The 21,169-nt window shown below is 44.5% G+C and overlaps 2 protein-coding genes across 2 annotated transcripts; one reads left to right on the forward strand and one right to left on the reverse strand.

Annotated features, from left to right (window-relative positions):
• Positions 1-974: 974 nt before the first annotated feature.
• On the forward strand, positions 975-6,363 carry fgl1b (fibrinogen like 1B). The gene is made up of 9 exons (XM_061703192.1): positions 975-1,099; positions 1,187-1,267; positions 1,365-1,596; positions 2,984-3,143; positions 3,207-3,304; positions 5,401-5,489; positions 5,573-5,698; positions 5,789-5,853; positions 6,023-6,363. Exons 1-9 carry the CDS (start codon positions 1,094-1,096, stop codon positions 6,201-6,203), a joined length of 1,038 nt encoding a protein of 345 aa, XP_061559176.1. The 5' UTR covers positions 975-1,093; the 3' UTR covers positions 6,204-6,363.
• A 2,025-nt stretch (positions 6,364-8,388) lies between these two features.
• Positions 8,389-20,441, reverse strand: LOC133415956 (thrombospondin type-1 domain-containing protein 1). The gene is made up of 8 exons (XM_061702519.1): positions 20,323-20,441; positions 19,165-19,276; positions 18,233-18,618; positions 16,804-17,458; positions 13,030-13,191; positions 12,531-12,900; positions 11,756-12,212; positions 8,389-11,011 (listed from the first exon to the last, which is right to left on the reverse strand). Exons 2-8 carry the CDS (start codon positions 19,214-19,216, stop codon positions 10,388-10,390), a joined length of 2,706 nt encoding a protein of 901 aa, XP_061558503.1. The 5' UTR covers positions 19,217-19,276; positions 20,323-20,441; the 3' UTR covers positions 8,389-10,387.
• Positions 20,442-21,169: the final 728 nt, after the last annotated feature.

Here is a 21,169-nt window from a genome sequence, read left to right on the forward strand (position 1 = left end):
AATGTGCGTAGGCTACCAATTATGAAGACGCACATCATGGGCCAATAGAATAAACTTTTTTTGTATTTTAATTTTCTTTTGTTTATTGATTGACAGTCACTTTTATTTGAAGTTTATTTTATTTTATGATGCTTTCTTTCTTTATTTGAGATCCAATTTTATTTTCGGTCATTTGCAGGTGTTTAAGTGATGTTTTTGTTGTTGATTGTTTATTTGTTAATTCGATGGCAGATGACTGAATAATTTTTTTTTTATCAGTTTACTTTCTTCATTTTATTATGCCTATGATAATGACTATTTATTTATTTATTTAAAATCCTTTTTTATTTTCCGTTATTGGCAGGTTTGTCTAAGTGATGATCTTTTAGTTGTTGTTGTTGTTGCTTATTAATTTGCTTATTTAATGCCGGATTCATTTTTTGCTTATATATTTGTTTTATTTATTTGCAGCTGTGCCCAATTTTATTTATTTACTTGTTTGCTCATTGTCCGATTACTGTTAGCACTCTTCTTTTGGTAACTTTGTTAATTCATCTGGTGTATTCATTGGCAGTTTGATATTTGTTTATTTACTTATTCTTTAACAGGTGTGCCGAAGCCATCCTTATATTTTCAATTAATTCCCTTTTTCTCAGGCAGCACAGTAGACTAGTACACCTGCCTCACAGTTCTGAGGTTCCTGTGTGGAGTTTGCAAAGTTAATTGTGGATTCTAAACTCTCCATATTTTGTACAGGTATATGAGTGTGATCTGAACTTCTGTTTTCCATGACAGCGTTGTATAGAGCAGAAAAATGCTGTTTTGACAACATCATGTTGTGCTTCTATCGACAGCAAATTTCTTGAAAGATACATCTGAAGAAAAACATCACAAACTCAAAAAGAACACTACTAGTATTCCTGGAATTAAAACAATGACATCAGGTACTCTTCCCGAATGTTGGAATGTTTGATAGAGAAGAAAAAAGAAAAAAAAGAGGCTTGGGCAATGTCTTTCGCCTAACGTGGACAATGCAGAACCAACCCAACCCAGTTTGAAATAAATACCGACAGCAGAACACAGATCCTGCACACAACAAAAGAGACACTACGAAATGAAGGTAGATATTTATCAAGCATGGGAATCTTATAAAGTATTTTATTTTTCTATGTATCTTCACAAGTGTGCAATGTTTTTAATCACTTAGACTTGCAGGGATTCCTTCACACTGTTTATGCTGTTTTCCCTGATTTTCCCAACCAAGACTTCATCACTGAACCAGTTTTCAGTAGGTAATCTATATAGCCTAATGATCGATAGATGGATTTTTAATCTTTTTTTTTTTTGGTGGGGGGGGGGGGGTTTGGGGGTATCTACATTCAAAGGGATGTGGTCCAGGTGTTACAGCTCTCAAGCGCAGCATAAAGAAACTGGAAAACAAACTCCTGATCGGAGCTTGGCAGGTGGAACACTTGCAGAGGCACAAATTCTTCCGTCCGATTCCCCCTGCTCAGTCTTTGGCGGACTCCAACAATGGCAGCTCGACGTTAGAAAGCTCCAACGCGACCCTGATGAAGCCTCTCCCACCAGCAGGAAGCCTGATGGTCCATGACAGAGGTAATAAGCACTCAGATAAAATGAGGAGCCAGAGCTGGCCAACGCCTCCATGGGGCCTTCAGCAAAATCAGATTTTAGGGCCCTGTTTCTACAAATAATATGAAGTATTCATACACGTACTATAAACTCAGTGTTACCCTGCTGCAAGTGGACCCATGGATGTTTTTTTATTTCAAAATGGGCGCACATTTAGCTACAAAAGCGGGCTTGGATTGATTTACATACCAAGAGATGCATCACAAGTGGGATAGTGAATATAATCTTGGGAGGTGATTCTTAATGTGTGGTATGTGTACCTCTAGTGGTATGTGAAAGAATCACTACCGAAGTACAATTCAGTTGTATTTAACTTTTTAGTAAAATTCATTTGCATTTAACCTTTAAGAACGGTTTGTTTGTTTTTTAAACTTTCATTAAGGTTACATTTTAATTTAACTTTGATGTGCAATAAATTGTACTTGAATCATTTAAATATAGGTTTTTGTTCTCCAATATACAAGAGCAGTGTGTTCAAACTGTAAATAATGTTAGAATTGTTTAAAATGTTGTTAAATACAAATTTTAGGAATAAAACCTCTTTCTAATTTTTTTATGAATTTCCCTTAGGCTTACTACGCAACTGTATTCCAATTTTGGTAATAACTGTCGTACTTAATTTGAAAGAAAAGTTGCAGTACCACTCATTTAGACCTACTAAGTAACGTAGTAGGTCTAAGGAGCCTATCCCACCTATCATCGGGCAGGAGGCGGGGTACACCCTGAAGTGGTTGCCAGCCAATCGCAGGGCACATACAAACAAACAACCATTTGCACTCACAGTCACACCTACGGGCAATTTAGAGTTTTTCAATTAACCTACCATGCATGTTTTTGGGATGTGGGAGGAAACCGGAGTGCCCGGAGAAAACCCACGCAGGCACGGTGAGAACATGCAAACTCCACACAGGCGGGTCCGGGGATTGAACCACGGTCCTCAGAACTGTGAGGCTGACGCTCTAACCACTCAAACACCGTGCCGCCTACTAAGTAACAACAACAATAAAAAATAAAAACAAAACTGTGTACTCAGCATTTTGTAAAAGTGCCATCTGGTTTTGTATTTTTGTTTAAAAAAAACTGCAACAGCAATGTAAAAAAAACAATTTGTTGTGCAAGAACGTCACTTAGCTGTACTGTGTAAAAAATAATCTGTATGAAAACAGAGTATTAATAAAATCCAGATCCTGCAAATACTTAATGATGTCAGTGGAAAAAGAAATAAGGTGAGGTAAGGTTTAAATTTGAATAATTAGGTCTTAAAACAATGAAAAATGTGCAATCGCATCAGTAAAATAAAGAAATAAAAAATAAACTGCCTTAACTCAATGAGCTATTATTATGCTTTTAGATTGTTCTGAGCTGTTTGACAGAATGAGACCACGCAGCGGGTTTTACCGCATCAGGCCCAAAATCGACCAGGAGCCAGTTTTGGTCTACTGCGACATGGACGATGGAGGAGGATGGACGGTTTTCCAGAAACGGCGACATGGAAAAGTTGACTTTGACAGGTATTATATTGATAAAGATGACGTGAAACCATCTTTGTTAATATAATATGTGTGTCTTCGTAGAGACTGGGTGGATTACCGAGATGGCTTTGGCGACTACAAACTGTGGAATGACGAGTTCTGGTTGGGAAATGAGCACATCTATTCTCTGCTCTCAGAAGGTAAGCAATAACAGAATTGTATTTATTCGTACTATAGATAAGTGCATCACAATAAATTAGAATTGTACAATAAAAGTTCAATTACTTGAGCAGTTTAATTCCAAGGTAAAAGCCATACAGCATATTATGTCGATCCAATCGAAACTGGAAAATAATTTTCATAAGGCCAATTCCTACCCATTTTTAAAACAAATGTTAAGACACATTTTAATCTATTCTTGTCTTGAACGAATCTTAAGATTCCTATATGCTGGATACAGCGAACCTCCGCATATTCGCAAGCGCAAATTCACCTATTCATGGACATTTTGGGGGAACCTATCCTCTGTGACTCGCTGAAAAACTCTCCTTTTCGCTGTCTTTGTGCTAAGGCCAAAGTGACATCTGATTGCATCTAGGTGCCAAGGAAACAATTAGAAGTGAGTTGAGTATATTCATTCGGACTAAAGTAGTCCTTAGCCGCATTCTATAGGCGATCATAAGCCTCTTTGACGGGTGTCATACCTTGACTTACAAGTGACCTGACTTATGAGTTCTTTCGCTCAATCATTTTTTTTGCTTTGACTTTGTCTACACGTGTACTTGGCACCAGGACACCCTAGCTCGCAGTTTGATGATCGACTTTGTGGTCGTGTCATCGGACCTGCGGCATGTCTTGGGCACTCGGGTGAAGAGAGAGGGCGGAGCTGTCAACTGATCACCACCTGGTGGTGAGTTGTCTCCGATAGTGGGGGAAGATGCCGGTCTGACGTGGCAGGCCCAAACGTATTGTGAGGGTCTGCTGGGAATGTCAGGCAGAATCCCCTGTCAGAAGGAGTTTCAACTTCCACCTCCGGCAGAACTTCACCCACGTCTCGGGGGAAGTGGGGGACATTGAGTTTGAGTGGACCATGTTCCGCGCCTCCATTGCTGAGGCGGCCGACCAGAGCTGTGGCCGTAAGGTAGTCGGTGCCTGTCATGGTGGCAATCTCCAAAACCATTGGTGGACACCAACGGTGAGGAATGCCGTCAAGCTGAAGAAGGAGTCCTATCGGGCGTTTTTGACCTGTGGGACTCCTGAGGCAGCTGATGGGTACCAGCTGGGGAAGCAGAATGCAGGTTTGGTGGTTGCTGAGGCAAAAACCCGGACGTGGGAGGAGTCTGGTGAGGCCATGGTGACCTCAGTATTGCATCTCTGCTTTTTGCAGATGATGTGGTTCTGTTGTCTCCTCAAGCTGTGATCTTCAACTCTCACTGGAGCAGTGTGAAGCGGCTGAGATGAGACTCAGCACCTCCAAATCTGAGACCATGGTCCTCAGTCGGAAAAGGGTGGAGTGCCCTCTCCGGGTCGGGGATGACATCCTGCCCCAAGTTGAGGAGTTCAAATATCTTGGAGTCTTGTTCACAAGTGAGGGAAGAATGGAAAGGGGAAATCGACAGGCGGATCGGTGCAGCGTCTGCAGTGATGTGGACTTTGTATCAGTCCGTTGTGGTAAAGAAGGAGCTAAGCCAAGCTCTCAATTTACCGCTTGATCTACGTTCCTACTCTCACCTATGTTCACGAGCTGTGGGTTGTGACTGAAAGAACAAGATCCCCGGATACAAGCGGCCGAAAGGAGTTTCCTCCGCAGGGTGTCTCCCTTCTCCCTTAGAGATAAGGTGAGAAGCTCGGACATCCGGGAGGAGCTCAGAGTAGAGCCACATTGAGAGGAGCCAGATGAGGTGGCACTGGTATCTGATTAGGATGCCTCCCGGACGCCTCCCTGGTGAGGTGTTCCGGGCACGTCCCACCGGGAGGAGACCCTGGGGACGACCCAGGACTATGTTTCTCGGCTGGCCTGGGAACGCCTCGGGATCCCCTCGGAAGAGCTGGAGGAAGTGGCTACGGAGAGGGAAGTCTGGGCTTCCCTGCTGCGGCTGATGCCCCCGGGACCCAACCTCGGATAAGCGGACGAAAAGGGATGGATGGATGGACAATACTTTTCAGAAGGCCAAGTCCTACCTACCTTTTATTAAACATTGTGATCATTTCATGTAATATGCAAATGTATTGAGATACACCTTCACACACACACACACACACACACTTATTTTACACTAACTATTTTTGTCCCAAGGTAAGAATCTGGTGAAGATAGACTTAATGGACTGGGCGGGACAGAGAAGTCATGCATATTATGAGAACTTCCGGATCACAAGTGAAGCTGTATGGAACACAATTCGCCTTTGTTCACACGTAACTAAAATATTTTCATGTCACATACTGTAGATGTCTTTAATTGAAAATAGGATCGTTACCGCCTCAAGTACGGGCTGTACAGTGGGAAAGCCGGAGATGCTCTGGCAGGCGGAGGAGGCATGGTGGAGCAGTGGTCCGCGGGCCTCAGTGGCATGCAGTTCAGCACTAGGGATCAGGTTAGTAGTCCAATGCTCCTGCCTCTGTTTTAAAATTTTGTTTTAATAACAAAGCATGCAGAAGCTGATGTTATTGTACTGTCATAACAGGACAATGACCGCTACATTCAAGGCAGCTGTGCCCAAGAGAACAATGCAGGTTGGTGGTACAACAGGTGAGACTTGTGGAACTTTCTCTTAATGCTATTGGGGCACAGCATCTAATAGAGTGAAGAATACGATTGTAGAATTAATGCTATCAACCATATTATTGTGTTCAGCAAATTTTGTGATTTACTTTCAATAATAAATGCTGACAGTGTGATGTATCCTTTCTACCAACAGATGCCACGTTGCCAACTTGAATGGGAAGTTCTACCGCAGAGGGGAGTACAAGGGTCAGTATGACAATGGCGTGGTGTGGAGCACATGGAGGGGCCTTTGGTACTCCCTCAGACACACCACCATGAAGGTGCGCCCTCTGCTTTTCTTGGACGCCATGGGCAGCGGCGGAGGGGAAGGTTAAATACACCAGCCACCTCATGTCATTAACATTCAAGACTTACTACTGTTTTATTACTCTTTGACAGTAAAATATCAGAGGACATTATCTTCTTTTATCATGACAAATAAGCAATCATTACAAAGAATGTATGTAATGTAACTCATAATAAAAACAAATTGCATCCCAACCATGTATGACAGGTGATTTATATTGAGGAACAATGTTTTCTTTTCTTGAAAACAGTGACAAAAAAATTCTTTTAAAAAACATTGGTTGACATACAAACAGGAAACAAACAAATAAAACAAAACATTTTGTCAAAAGTCACATGGCAAACTTCAATGAAAACATAAAATAAAACAAATCGTCATTTTATATAATTACGATGAATAATTGCAACAAAAAACATAACTACATTTGTTTTCAACAGAAAATGCTGATACTTGCTTCATATTTGAACAATATTTTTTCACGCAAGATCACTCTTCCTGTTTACTTCACTCCTGGAAAAAAAAAAAAAAAAAAAACAGTCCCCAAACAAAATTGCTTTAGTTTATCATCATTTTACAGTGAGGTGTGTTTAATTTGATCACTTGTAAACGAATTTTGGCTTTTCAACTCATAGAAAATACTGCATGTCAGTTGTCTACTAAAAAACAGTGGATTACAGTGAACAGTGAAGTTTGTCACGAGGCATACGTTCCAGACCTACCGCAATATAGACAGATCATATAAAACTTTTAAAATATATTTTTACCCCTCCCACACACTTAAAAAAAAACTCATTAAAAGAAACTTTTAAACTCACTGTAAACATATTTGAACACACCCAAGAACAATGCAAGCATAAAAGATATAAAAAAATACTCCATACTGAGTATTATACTGTCTGTGTGTTACGTGTAATTTTAAGAGCCCGGGATTGGGACTGAGTCCAGCCGCGAATAGTGAAAATCTGCAAGTAGTTGACGTAACCCTAAAAAGGTTTATAGTTGCCTATAAATGCCACATGATGGCGGCAAGCACTGTTTTTATCGAGATGAAACTCCTCAATTCACTTGAACATAGTTCCTTGATATCAAGACGTCACAGGATCACATAATCACGAATTTAATCTAAATGAAACTCCTTAATTCAGTTCAAGATAATTCCTTGACACCAAGATGGCAGCAAAGCACTATTTTTGTCTAAATTAAACTCCTCAACTCACTTCGACATAGTTCCTCGCCACCAAGATGTCACAAGATGGCAGCAAAGCACTATTCTTGTCTAAATGAAACTCCTTAACTCACTTTAACATTGTTTTTTGAAAACAAAATGCCACAAGATGGCACCAAAGTAATAATTTTTATTATAGGTTAAATTATCTGTGAATAACAGAGAATAGGTTAAAAGAAAAAAAAAAAGTGAATCTGCGAATATTCTGGCCTTGACTGTAATAACCCATAAAAAAAGATTGCTTAAAAATTAGGCACCTCTTCTTGAGCCGTCACGTTATCGTGGTGGAGAGTTTATGTGTCCCAATGATCCTAGGAGCTAAGTTGCCAGGGGCTTCACGCCGATGGTAGGGTCACCCATGGCAAAAAAGTCCTAGGTGAGGGACCAGACAAAGCACGGCTCCCAAAACCCCTAGGAAGAATACATTAAATGGATCTTGTCCGGACGCGGGTCACCGGGGCCCCCGTCTGGAGCCAGGTCTGGAGCTGGGACTCGAAGGAGGGCGGAGCTGGTTTGATGATCGACTTTGTGGTCGTGTCATCGGACTTGCGGCATGTCTTGGGCACTCGGGTGAAGAGAGAGGGCGGAGCTGTCAACTGATCACCACCTGGTGGTGAGTTGGCTCCGATGGTGGGGGAAAGATGCCAGTCCGACCTGGCAGGCCCAAACGTATTGTGAGGGTCTGCTGGGAACGTCTGGCAGAATCCCCTGTCAGAAGGAGTTTCAACGCCCACCTCCGGCAGAACTTCACCCACGTCCCGGGGGAGGTGGGGGAAATTGAGTCTGAGTGGACCATGTCCCGCGCCTCCATTGCTGAGGCGGCCGACTGGAGCTGTGGCCGTAAGGTGGTCGGTGCCTGTCGTGGCGGCAATCCCCGAACCCGTTGGTGGACACCAACGGTGAGGGATGCCATCAAGCTGAAGAAGGAGTCCTATCGGGCCTTTTTGGCCTGTGGGACTCCTGAGGCAGCTGATGGGTACCGGCTGGCCAAGCGGAATGCAGCTTTGGTGGTCGCTGAGGCAAAAACTCGGGCCTGGAAGGAGTACGGTGAGACCATGGAGAACGACTTCCAGATGGCTTCGAGGAAATTCTGGTCCACCATCTGGCATCTCAGGAGGGGGAAGCGGTGCACCATCAACACTCTGTATTGTGGGGATGGGGGCGCTGCTGACCTCAACTCGGGACATTGTGAGTCGGTGGGGAGAATAGTTCGAAGACATCCTCAATTCCACCGACATGCCTTCCCATGAGGAAGCAGGGTCTGGGTTCTCTGATGCGGGCTCTCCTATCTCTGGGGTTGAGGTCACTGACATGGTTAAAAAGCTCCTCGGTGGCAAGGCCCCGGGGGTGGATGAGATTCGCCCGGAGTTCCTAAATACGCTGGATGTTGTGGGGCTGTCCTGGTTGACACGCCTCTGCAACATCGCGTGGACTTCGGGGACAGTGCCTCTGGATTGGCATACTGGGGTGGTGGTCCCCCTTTTTAAGAAGGGGGACCGGAGGGTTTGTTCCAACTACAGGGGGATCACACTCCTCAGCCTCCGTGGTAAGGTCTATTCAGGGGTGCTGGAGAGGAGGGTCCGTCGGGAAGTTGAATCCCAGATTCAGGAGGAGCAGTGTGGTTTTCGTCCAACCAGTCTACATGTGTTTTGTGGACTTGGAGAAGTCGTTTGACCGTGTCCCTCGTGGAGTCCTGTGGGGGGTGCTTCGGGAGTATGCGATACGGAACCCCCTGATACGGGCTGTTCGGTCCCTGTACGACCGGTGTCAGAGTTTGGTCCACATTGCCGGCAGTAAGTCGGACTCGTTTACAGTGAGGGTTGGACTCCGCCAAGGCTGCCCTTTGTCACCAATTCTGTTCATAACTTCTCTGGACAGAATTTATAGACGCAGCCGAGGCGTAGAGGGTGTCCAGTTTGGTGGCCTCAGTATTGCATCTTTGTTTTTTGCAGATGATGTGGTTCTGTTGGCTTCATCAAGCCGTGATCTCCAACTCTCATTGGAGCAGTTCGCAACAGAGTGTGAAGCGGCTGGGATGAGAATCAGCACCTCTAAATCTGAGACCATGGTCCTCAGTCGGAAAAGAGTGGAGTGCCCTCTCCAGGTCGGGGATGAGATCCTTCCCTAGTGGTATCTTGGGGTCTTGTTCACGAGTGAGGGAAGAATGGAACACGAGATCGACAGTCGGATCGGTGCAGCGTCTGCATTGATGCGGACTTTGTATCGGTCCGTTGTGGAAAAGAAGGAGCTAAGCCGAAAGGCGAAGCTCTCAATTTACCGGTCGATCTACGTTCATACCCTCACCTATGGTCATAAGCTGTAGGCCGTGACCAAAAGAACAAGATCCCGGATATGAAATGAGTTTCCTCCGCAGGGTGTCAGGGCTCTCCCTTAGAGCGAGAAGCTCGGTCATTCAGGAGGGGCTCAGGGTAGAGCCGCTGCTCCTCCGCATTGAGAGTAGCCAGAAGAGGTGGCTCAGGCATCTGTTTAAGATGCCTCCCAGACGCCTCCCTGGTGAGGTGTTCCGAGCACGTCCCACCAGGAGGAGACCCCGGGGACGCCCCAGGAGATGCTGGAGAGACTACGTCTCTCGGCTTGCCTGGGAACGCCTCGGGATCCCCTCGGAAGAGCTGGAGGAAGTGGCTGTGGAGAGGGAAGTCTGGGCTTCCCTGCTGAAGTTACTGCCCCCGCGACCCAACCTCGGATAAGCGTAAAACAATGGACGGATGGAAAAATTAGGCAATATACCAGAACGATCAAATGACTAATCTACAAACGTGTACTATTAAAATCCTGTAAAATGTCCATCCATTTTCTTTACCACTTATTCTCACTAGGGTCGCAGGCTGCTGGAGACTATCCCAGCTATCGGGGTACAGGCGGGGTACACCCTCTGAACCGGTCTCCAGCCAATCGCATTCCTGTAAAATTCTTCTGAGAAAAAATAATTACCGCTACAAATATTGGAGACAATTCCTCTTTGTGACCTAATTCGTCTCTTCTGTGTAGACTGGTGAAAGGTCCAGCATCCTTTGCTCCGCCTCACTCAGGGTATAAGCAAAGCTTTCAGTGCCGATGTAGCATCCAGACCCAGGTCTTGGGCGGCCCTGGTCTTTCCTGTGGTCCGATGATGACACACTGAAGGTGGAGCTGCGCTGACGTCCTCTGACGCTGGAGCCGGACTGAGCCTCCTTTAGTTTTCGCGCCAGCATATTCCTTTGGATCGGTGATGGACCGCGGCGGTTCCAGTTCTGCTCAGCCCGTTCCACACTGAGGTTCACTCCGTGCTGACGGTTAGGACTTGTGACTGGACCGCCGATCCCTGAGAGTCCCTCACGAGCTCTGTTTCCCACCTCGCCACTCACCTGTCTCTCCCCTGCACCACTGTGGTCCACATGTTTCTGCGAGGTGTTGGTTCCTGTGTGTTTAACTTCATTACTAAGAGAAGGAATGGAATTTTGTATGCAGGGATTCCTCTGGTTGCTACTCTGGCCTCTACATTGGGTCAACTTTGGGGTGTCATGCTCTGGAATGGGGTAGGAGCTAAATTGAGGCCTCTCTCTTCTATCTTTGGTCCACGAGTTTCCTTCAGGAAGGGTCCGAGATCCCACCTGAACAGGGAAATAATTATGTCAGTGTTTCCCAATCTTTATCAAGCCAAGGTACATATTTTATATGAGAAAAATCTCACGGAACACCACCAGACAGAAATGTCACAATATAATAAAGTGACCAAGCCCTGCCGTGAATAGCGAATATTCACGAGTGGGTTTATAATTGCCTATAGAGCCTTACTTTTGTCTAAATGAAACTCCTGAACTCACTTCAACATAATTCCTTGGCACCAGGATGCTACAAAATGGTGGCAAAAGCACTACTTTTGTCGAAATGAACCTCCTCATTTCACCTAAACATCGTTCCTTGGCATCAAGATACCGCAAAATGGTGCCAAAGTTATATTTTTATTGCACAGCAATAGGTGAGGATAGGATTAAATCTGAAAAGGCCGAACCACTATTACAAATAATTTTGTCTCAGTTTGCTCACAAATTTGAAATTTGGGCCTCTTTAGTGAGCACGCTATTATTCTTTTGTATGAATGACAACTTATAGATGCACAGGTTAATTGTACCTTATGCAATTTAGTGAAGAGCACTTATGTAATTGTCCTGTCTGTCACTATATGTTCCTGACATAGGCAGATGAACAAATACACAGTAGATTATTTTTAAGGAACAAAATAATAATTTTTGGACCAATTAAGTGAAATTGGATAAGTGGTTGGGAATTAGTGAATTATGTTAATGTTATTTTAAACAGAACAGAAATGACATGAATAAATCTGCAGAGTTCACCTGAGTCATGCTTCTGTCCCGGAAGTGTCCTGAAGATGAAAGCTGAGGTTTTGTGTCAGTGAAACTGGAGGTCCTGCGGAAATGTGGATTCTTGTGATACACGTTTCCTCGCGGTCTCTCTGCGACACCTGCTATGCCGCTCCTCTCTACCATCTCTACCCAATCGGCAGTGCGGTCGCGCCACTTGGAGCTGCCCCCACTTCCATGACCTGAAACATGAGGACCCAATACAAGATCCACTCTGGGATTTAGTCGGTCCGGTGTGATCCTGGAAGGCTGCGATGGTAGCTCAGAAAAGGAGGACGCAATGGGTGACGGAATGTGGGGGTTGGTTGGTGAAGCGGGGGTCTCTACCGAGGTATCGTGAACCGGGCTTGAGGAGACGTGGTAGAGTTGTGTAGCCTCCTTCAAGCCCTTCTTCTTCATTTCTTTTAATTGCAGCTGAGCTAAACGGTACCTGGGGAAACACATTTTACAATGAAAGAGCAGTTTCTTGTGTAGCAAAAAAAAAAAACAACAACTGTGGTACATAGACTTACAAGTGCCCCAACTTATTAGTTTTTAAGAGCGATTTACTCGATATTTTTGTTCTGTGTTGTGACTGAAAATAAGAGCTACCGCAAGAGTAAAGTGGAAAAAAAAAACAGACAGCTACAGTCACCAATGAACCTTTAGCCGTTAATTGAATGTTCTAAATTTAGTTACGAATTTGATCACGGAGCGAATTAATTCAAGGCACCAGTCTATTTTTTTTAAACTTGATTCAAACACGTACCCAAAAATGGGAGGCAGCAACTTCAAACCAGTGGGCGATAGCCTCTCCGGATCCTGTGAGAGAGGCGAACTGCCCAGCGGAGGCCTCTGGATTTGGGTCGAACCAACGCTCATGAGGCCCGGCCTCTGAAGACTGTTGCCGCAAATGGAGGCCTCGTCGGAGAGTTTGCTTCCGCCGGGGGAATGCACGGAGCCTCTGCGGACTGAGCTGCACTGAGGGGTGTGGCAGAGCTTTCGCCACACGGTGATCACGACTGTGGCCAGAATGACAGCAAGGCAGAGGGAGATGCCGGCAACCACCACCATGTTGCCACCTATGGGGACGACTCCAGCCAGTACGGGGGGAAGAGATGGCGATGGAGCCGGCAATGCTGGAGGAATAAAAGCAAACAACAGTACAGTGAACTCCTGCATACTCGCAGTTTGGCACCCACAGATTCACCTATTCTCGCAAATTTAGCTTATCAAGGCAGGGCAATACAACAGGAAAAGTGACTGACCTGCACAGTCTTCCAGGGAGCAGAAGGACTGTTTCTTCTCCATTCCAGTGCACTGCTTCCCGTCTACACCAGAGGGCAGCAAACACTCCCGCACGCGTTCCCTGACTCCCTCGCCACAGCTCACACTGCACACACTCCACTGCTTCCAGGGCCCCCAAGATTCTTGACGAAAAAGGATGACCAAAACATATGAAGGACCAAGACATAATTCATTAATTAGTGAAATAATATTTACGTTTTTACATTAAATTAAGTGGCGTTGAATTAATAACACTTATTTATTTCCATTTGTAATGAATTAATGACATGTTTAATGGTAATTGTTTATGGTGTATGTACTTATTTATATGCTTTTACATAAAATGAGTTGGTATTTTAATGAATTAATGAAAAACCTAATGACTTATATATGTAATTCCAATTATAATTAGGTATTTACAAATTAAAGCAATTATTGAATGGTGTATAGTTATTTAATTATGAAAGCAATAACTGAATCGTGAAATATTTACGTTTTAACATAAAAAGAATGTATTTAATAAATGAACACTTAATAAATGTATTTAGTTCCCATTTTAATTAATGTGACATTTAAGTTATGATTAAATGGTCTATGTATTTATTGAATTATTAATGTTTATTTTTTCCATTAAATGAGCTGGTATTCTGTGAATTTAATGACTCATTTGTGTATCTAATTCCAGTTATAATTTGTTCATAACGCATTAAAGCAATTATTTAAATTATGGTGTATCTATTTATTGAATTATGAAATCAATAATTGAATAGTGAAATATTTATGTTTTAACAAAAAATGAATTGGTATTTTAATGGATAAATGACATATTTGTGTGTTTAACTCTAAGTATCCATCCATCCATTTTCTACCGCTTATCCAAGGTCGGGTCGCAGACTTCCCTCTCCCCAGCGACTTCATCCAGCTCTTCCGGGGGGATCCCGAGGCGTTCCCAGCCCAGCCGAAGGATGTAGTCTCTCCGGCATGTCCTGGGTCGTCCCCGGGGTCTCCTCCCGGTGAAACGTGCCCAGAACACCTCACCAGGGAGGCGTCCAGGAGGCATCCGAATCAGATGCCCCGGCCACCTCATCTGGCTCCTCTCGATGTGGAGGAGCAGCGGCTCTACTCTGAGATCCTCCCGGATGACCGAGCTTCTCACCCTATCTCTAAGGGAGAGCCCGGACACCCTGCGGAGGAAACTCATTTCGGCCGCTTGTATCCGGGATCTTGTTCTTTCTTTCACGACCCACAGCGCGTGACCAAAGGTGAAGGTAGGAACGTTGATCGACTGGTAAATCGAGGACTTCGCCTTCTTTACCACAACGGATCGATACAAAGTCCGCATCACTGCAGACGCTGCACCGATCTGCCTGTCGATCTCCTGTTCCATTCTTCCCTCACTCGTGAACAAGACCCCAAGATACTTGAACTCCTCCACTTGGGGCAGGATCTCATCCCCGACCTGGACAGGGCACGCCACCCTTATCCGACTGAGGACCATGGTCTCAGATTTGGAGGTGCTGATTCTCATTCCAGCCGCTTCACACTCAGCTGCGAACTGCTCCAGTGAGAGTTGTAGGTCACGGCTTGATGAAGCCAACAGAACCACATCATCTGCAAAAAGCAGAGATGCAATACTGAGGCCATCAAACCGGACATCCTCTACGCCAGCCTTGGCGGAGTCCAACCCTCATCGGAAAAGAGTCCGACTTACTGCGGGATATGCGGACCAAACTCTGACTCCAGTCGTATAGGGACCGAACAGCCCGTATCAGGAGGTTCGGTGCCCCATATTCATGAAGCACCCCCCAGAGGACCTCCTGAGGGACACAGTCAAATGACCCTCCAGACACTCCTCTCCAGCACCCCTGAATAGACCTTACCAGGAAGGCTGAGGAGTGTGATCCCCCTGTAGTTGGAACACACACTCCGGTCCCCCTTCTTAAAAAGGGGGACCACCACCCCAGTCTGCCAATCCAGAGGGACTGTCCCACTGCTTCCCCCTCCTGAGACGCCGGATGGTGGACCAGAATTTCCTCGAAGCCGTCCGGAAGTCTTTCTCCATGTCCTCAGCGAACTCCTCCATGCCCGAGTTTTTGCTTCAGCCACCACGAAAGCTGCATTCCGCTTGGCCAGCCGGTACCCATCAGCAGCCTCAGGAGTCCCACAGGCCAAAAAGGCCTGATAGGACTCCTTCTTCAGCTTGACGGCATCCCTCACCGTTGGGATCCACCGACGGGTACGGGGATTGCCGCCACGACAGGCACCGACCACCTTACGGCCACAGCTCCGATCGGCTGCCTCAGCAATGGAGGCGCGGAACATGGTCCACTCGGACTCGATGTCCCCCGCCTCCCCCGGAACATGAGCAAAGTTCTGTTGGAGGTGGGAGTTGAAACTCCTTCTGACAAGGGATTCTTCCAGACGTTCCCAGCAGACCCTCACAATACGTTTGGGCCTGCCACGTCGGACCGGCATCTTCCCCCACCATCGGAGCCAACTCACCACCAGAGGGTGATCAGTTGAAAGCTCCGCCCTTCTCTTCACCGAGTGTCCAAGACATGCGGCCACAAGTCCGATGACATGACCACAAAGTCGATCATCAAACTGCAACCTGGGGTGTCCTGGTGCCAAGTGCACGTGTGGACACCCTTATGCTTGAACATGGTGTTCGTTATGGACCAATAACAGAACACCCCTCGGGTTCTGATCGGGGGGGGGGCGTTCCTCCCGATCACGCCCTTCCAGGTCTCACTGTCATTGCCCACGTGAGCATTGAAGTCCCCCAGCAGAACGATGGAGTCTCCAGTGGGAGCGCTCTCCAGCACCCCATCCAAGGACTCCAAAAAGGCTGCTGTTTGGTGCATTGGCACAAACAACAGTCAGGACCCGTCCCCCCACCCGAAGGCGGAGGGAGGCTACCCTCTCGTCCATCGGGGTGAACCCCAACGTACAGGCGCCGAGCCGGGGAGCAATAAGTATACCCACACCTGGTTGGCGCCTCTCACCGTGGGCAATTCCAGAGTGGAAGAGAGTCCAACCCCTATCGAGAGGACTGGTACCAGAGCCCAAGCTGTGCATGGAGGTGAGTCCGACTATATCTCGTCTCAACTTCTCAACCACACACACCAGCTCGGGCTCCTTCCCTGGCAGAGAGGTGACATTCCACGTCCCTAGAGCCAGCTTCTGTAGCCGGGGATCGGATCGCCAAGCTCCCCACCTTCGGGCACCGCCCAGCTCGCACTGCACCCGACCCCTATGGCCCCTCCCACGGGTGGTGAGCCCATGGGAAGGGGGACCCACGTTACCCTTTCGGGCTGTGCCCCATGGGTGCAGGCCCGGCCACCAGGCGCTCGCCTTCGAGCCCCACCTCCAAGCCTTGGTCCAGAGGGGGTGGACGTGGAAAGGGAAACCTGAGACAATTTTTTGTCGTCATCATAAGGGTCTTAACTCCAACTATAATAAAGTAATGACATATTTAAGTAATTATTTAATGGTGTGTTTACACTATTTATTTGATTTTGTCACTTTATGTCCTTCAATTAAACACAGGACCATGAAATAAGGAATTATAGTGGAATGAGTATGCATTTTGTGAGATAAAATTAATTGGTATTCAAACAATTATGTAATAAATTGTCATTATAATTAGGAATTATTTATTGGTGAATTTATTTATTTAATTTTGGTACTTTGAGTCATCCGTAAGAACATACTGAATTTACAACAAAGTAACGTCTAGTCGCCACATGACTCACCTTCGCTCCTGTGCACCACCAGGCAGGTCTGAGCCGGACTCGGCGAGCGGCTGTAGTTAAACACAAATCGGAAGCAGTACTTACTCCTTCCCGGGTAAAAAACAGAGCAGTTGAATTCTGTCTCATTCTCTCCCTGAGTGAGCCAGTTAAAAGCCAACGGAGGAGAGGACGCATCCTCTTGCCCGAAACCCATCACTGCTTCTGCTCCCGTCCCAGAGGAGAGAGCTAGCCCTCTTCCAACAACGCTGTCTTTAAACAATAGTACTTTCCCATCAATGTGAGCACAAGGTGGAGTTACTAGCTTCACAGTCACAGTCCCTTCACACCCACTCCTATAGATATTGGCGTTTTCCACTAGCAGCTTATAGGAGAAGATGTGGGAAAGGTAGAGAGGACCGGAGCTTTTCACCTCCTGTGCTGAATGAGGGGAGCGGAGGGACACTTGTATGAAGTCCCTCTCCGTGAAAGGGAAGGCACAGGGACGCTTGATCATCTGGGAACGGAGAGGACGGATTGGATGATACGTGCGGGCTTGCACCTTGTTGATGCCTTTTCGTCCGATCTGGTTGTACTCCATGTAGCTGACTTCGAGCAGGAGAGCAGGGTCGAGGATGCTGGAGCAAGGCTGGAAGTGTTCGTTGGTGGATATTCCAATCTGGAGTGAGGAAGAGCAAAGGAATTTATCTATAATGTGGGATTCACTTGATTGTAGATAGCGTTATCAACATAAAATCTTATTAAGCATGGAGTATTGTATAATCCCCGGCCAAGTCGCAGTTCGCTTCTTGTGAATTCACCTTTTCGCTGATTTTTTTGGGTCTAATGAAAAAGCAGTGCTACTTTTCTGTATTATAGAGGTTATTTTTTTTAAATACTACATTAACAATGTCTAGAATGTATTTATGATAAATATGTTATCTTCATTGAAAAAAATGGCTATATTTCTGTATTGTTTTACATTTGTGCATATTTTTCTTGATATTTGTCTACTTTTTCTTGCAAATCTTTTATTTTTACATCCATCCATCCATTCTCTGGTAAATTGGTTTGTTATGAATATCCAAATAAAAAATATTAGTAAAATAAAAATATGTGCACATACAGTCAACATGCTTTATTCATTTTAGTAAAAAGTTGCTTATTTAACGATAATTCAATGAATTATTAGAAATAACTAATAAATCAGAATGAATTATTATCTATTATTTAAAAAAAAACTATTTTACATATTTTGCATACACAGTCTAACTTTTTCTCTCCAAAGTTTGGCCACCTCTGCCTTAGGGACTATGTAGATAAGCATATTAAAAATAAAATAATAACAATAAAATAAGCATTTTCAGAAACATGACTAACAAGTGAGTCATGAATTCTGGTACAGCCGCTGAATTGAAAAACAACATTATCTTCACATTTAGTTGATACTTGCCTGAAAAGCTCCCGAGTGGTTTACGACCCTCTCGACCGCAATGTGAAATGTGGGCCACTGCACCCTCAGTTCTGAACTCCACCACGCGTTACTCTCCGAACGCCCCGTCCCATTTGAGTAGGACTCCTCCGCGGTGCTGGTCTGCCTCAGTAGGAAGCGGAAAGTTCCAGCATACAGGAAACAGGTGCAGCTGAACTCCACTCGACCAGCAGACTGGTTGTTGGATAGAGTCCTGGTCTGGAGGGTGGCGTTTGTGTCCATGTCAATCAGAGAGAGGCTCAGGTGGCGGATGAGGCTGCTGTTGCTTTTCGTGCTGAAGTCCACGAACACACTGGCGTTGCTAAGGGCGACGTGGAAGGAGGGCCAGATGTTGAGCCCTGCCAAAGCTTGACAAGGTGGCACAGAAATCACAGGTCATTGAGAACTGTTTATAATATTTGAGTCAACAAAATGATCCCAAAATACAGTATTCCAAACACCTCTGAGTATGATGCCTTGCACTGCACTGTTAATGTACGTAAATGTCATATTTATATTTCATGATATTGCCAGATAAAAATGTATCAGGTCTCGAGAGCAGTGATTCCCAACCTTTATGGAACCAATTGCAATTGGAAAATCTCACGGCACACCAACAAACAAAAATGTCACAAAAAGTGGATACATTAATTACTGTATGTACTTCCTGCCACCTAATAGAGGAGCATTTATTTGTTATGTCTGTCACTATGCCTCATTGGCATAAATAGATGAATAGATACTGTACTTACTTAACAAATGAACTGTACTGCATTTTTAAGTTGAACCCACTGTCACATTACGCACAGTTTCAACATTTCATTCAGTGATTCTTTTACCTGCCACTTGAGGGGGGCTGCATACCACTATTGGTACTCGTACCACACTTTAAGAATCACTGAGGTCGCTCTTACCATATCCCATGAGCCCCAGCAACAGAGAGAGCAGCGAGACAGCTTGTGGCATTCCGATGTCTCGTTTTTCACCCTACACCTCATGGCCGCCTTCTTCTACCATTGTTGACTTCTAAAATCACAAGACAGGCAAAAATAATCACACAGCATCACAGGAAAAAGTGGTAGGAACTTGCTCGTGGATGTCAGGATACATGTAGTCTGAATAACAGCAAGGAAGCAAACATCATTGTGAAGATTTCCTCTTCCGCCATGAGAACAGAAACTTATCACACCACTATGGCATTCAAAAAACAAAACAAAAAAAGCATTGAGTCACTCCACTGAACCAATTAATTAATCCATCTGGGTTTATGTTCCACTCCTTAGTGGGTCCTGAATTTTGATTAACCAACATAGCAAGACCATTATAGGACAGTCCCTACACTTCCAATAAAATCTCAAAATACAATCGATAGCTAGGTAGCTAGATAGATCGATAGCTGGAAACTTAAGTCAGATTGCGATTTCACCCTCATGGAAAATGTATTTTTTTTTTCCTGAATGGCAAAATGTATGTAATTATAATGGTGTGTATGTCTGTGTGTGTGTGTGTGTGTGTGTGTGCGTGTGTGTGTGTGTGCATTTGTGAGTGTGCGTGTGTGTGTGTGTGTATCAAATTAAAAGCAAATGTTTGCTTTTTGGAATTCAGCTGTCCCAATATATGTTCTACCCACACATTTTTCTTGTGGTTGCCTATTGTCTTTTTTTGTTTGGTTGTTGTTGTTGTTGTTTTTATTTAAAATAAAACCATATGCCCTTTTCCTTACAAACGACAGCAATATAAGAAGAAAATAAAGCATATTTGTAAAGGTGGGATTCTTACAAATGTATATTATGTTTATGTATTCATAGCTTATCCAAATGAATAAGACAAACTCAGCTTTGGTCTACAGTACAGTTAGTTGTTAACAACAAGGGAATTTAAAGAAACCCATGCTTCACAAAGAGCACTCTTCATGAAAATAATTCGAAAGCAAATGGTTTTGCTTGTTAATAATAGCGTGTTCATATTAACAAATCATTTAACAAAACCCACCTTGAACCTTTGGTGGGTGCAAAAGACGACACCACATAAACGTAATAAAATGCGCATTGGGGAAAAAAATCGCTACTCACACGTCCAGACTAATTTCGGCAACATTCCACTGCTTTTCTCCGTGTTTTCGTTCCATTTTGTCTAAGACTGATGATCCAAAACTGCGCATTTATTTCAGTGAGTGGAGACGTCCACACAGTTGTGGTGTGCTGTTGTTGTGAGAGTGGGAGTCAAACATTAGCTCACGTGCCTGTTGCATGCCATTGTTTTACTTTCTTATTGTTTGGTTTTATGCTCTTTACTCGATCACTACCTTCTTAAAATCATGGCCCAAGTCATTTTTCGGACAAAAAGAAGAAGAAAAGAAACAAATACTGAATATATTAATTTTATTAATAATTTCATATTAGGAGTACATTTGCTTGATTCGTTCAAGGATAAAGGCTAGTTTTGCAGAGGAGGCCAGCATCACGAGCAGACGGTCGAGAGAAGAGATCTAGAGAAGGGGTTTGGGGGTTAAAAAAATAATAATTTTCAGTCATAATTTTAGGAATGTGATGACATTAATTAATACTGTAGTTATATTACCGCATTGGATCCAATTTCCTTCATTGATACTAAAAATGTCCTTATTAAGATCATTTGATCAATATATATACCAATACATGAAAATTAAAAAAAAAACAAAAAACGCCGGGGCACAGCTTCACAAACACGAGATAATGCCATAAAGAGTCATAGAACAGTATAGTTCTTGAACTTCTTACTCCATGCAAGTAGCATCTAAACAAAACTACCAAGTACCACCATCATGGGCAACACTAAAATACAGTAGCATAGTAGGCCAAAAACAAGGCAGCGGTTTTATTCCTAAAAAGTACATTTAATGTTATTGCAAACCACTGCACCATGCACAGTTTGAACATT

This window comes from Phycodurus eques, chromosome 17, assembly GCF_024500275.1.
Source record: "Phycodurus eques isolate BA_2022a chromosome 17, UOR_Pequ_1.1, whole genome shotgun sequence".
NCBI classification, from domain to species: Eukaryota; Metazoa; Chordata; class Actinopteri; order Syngnathiformes; family Syngnathidae; genus Phycodurus; species Phycodurus eques.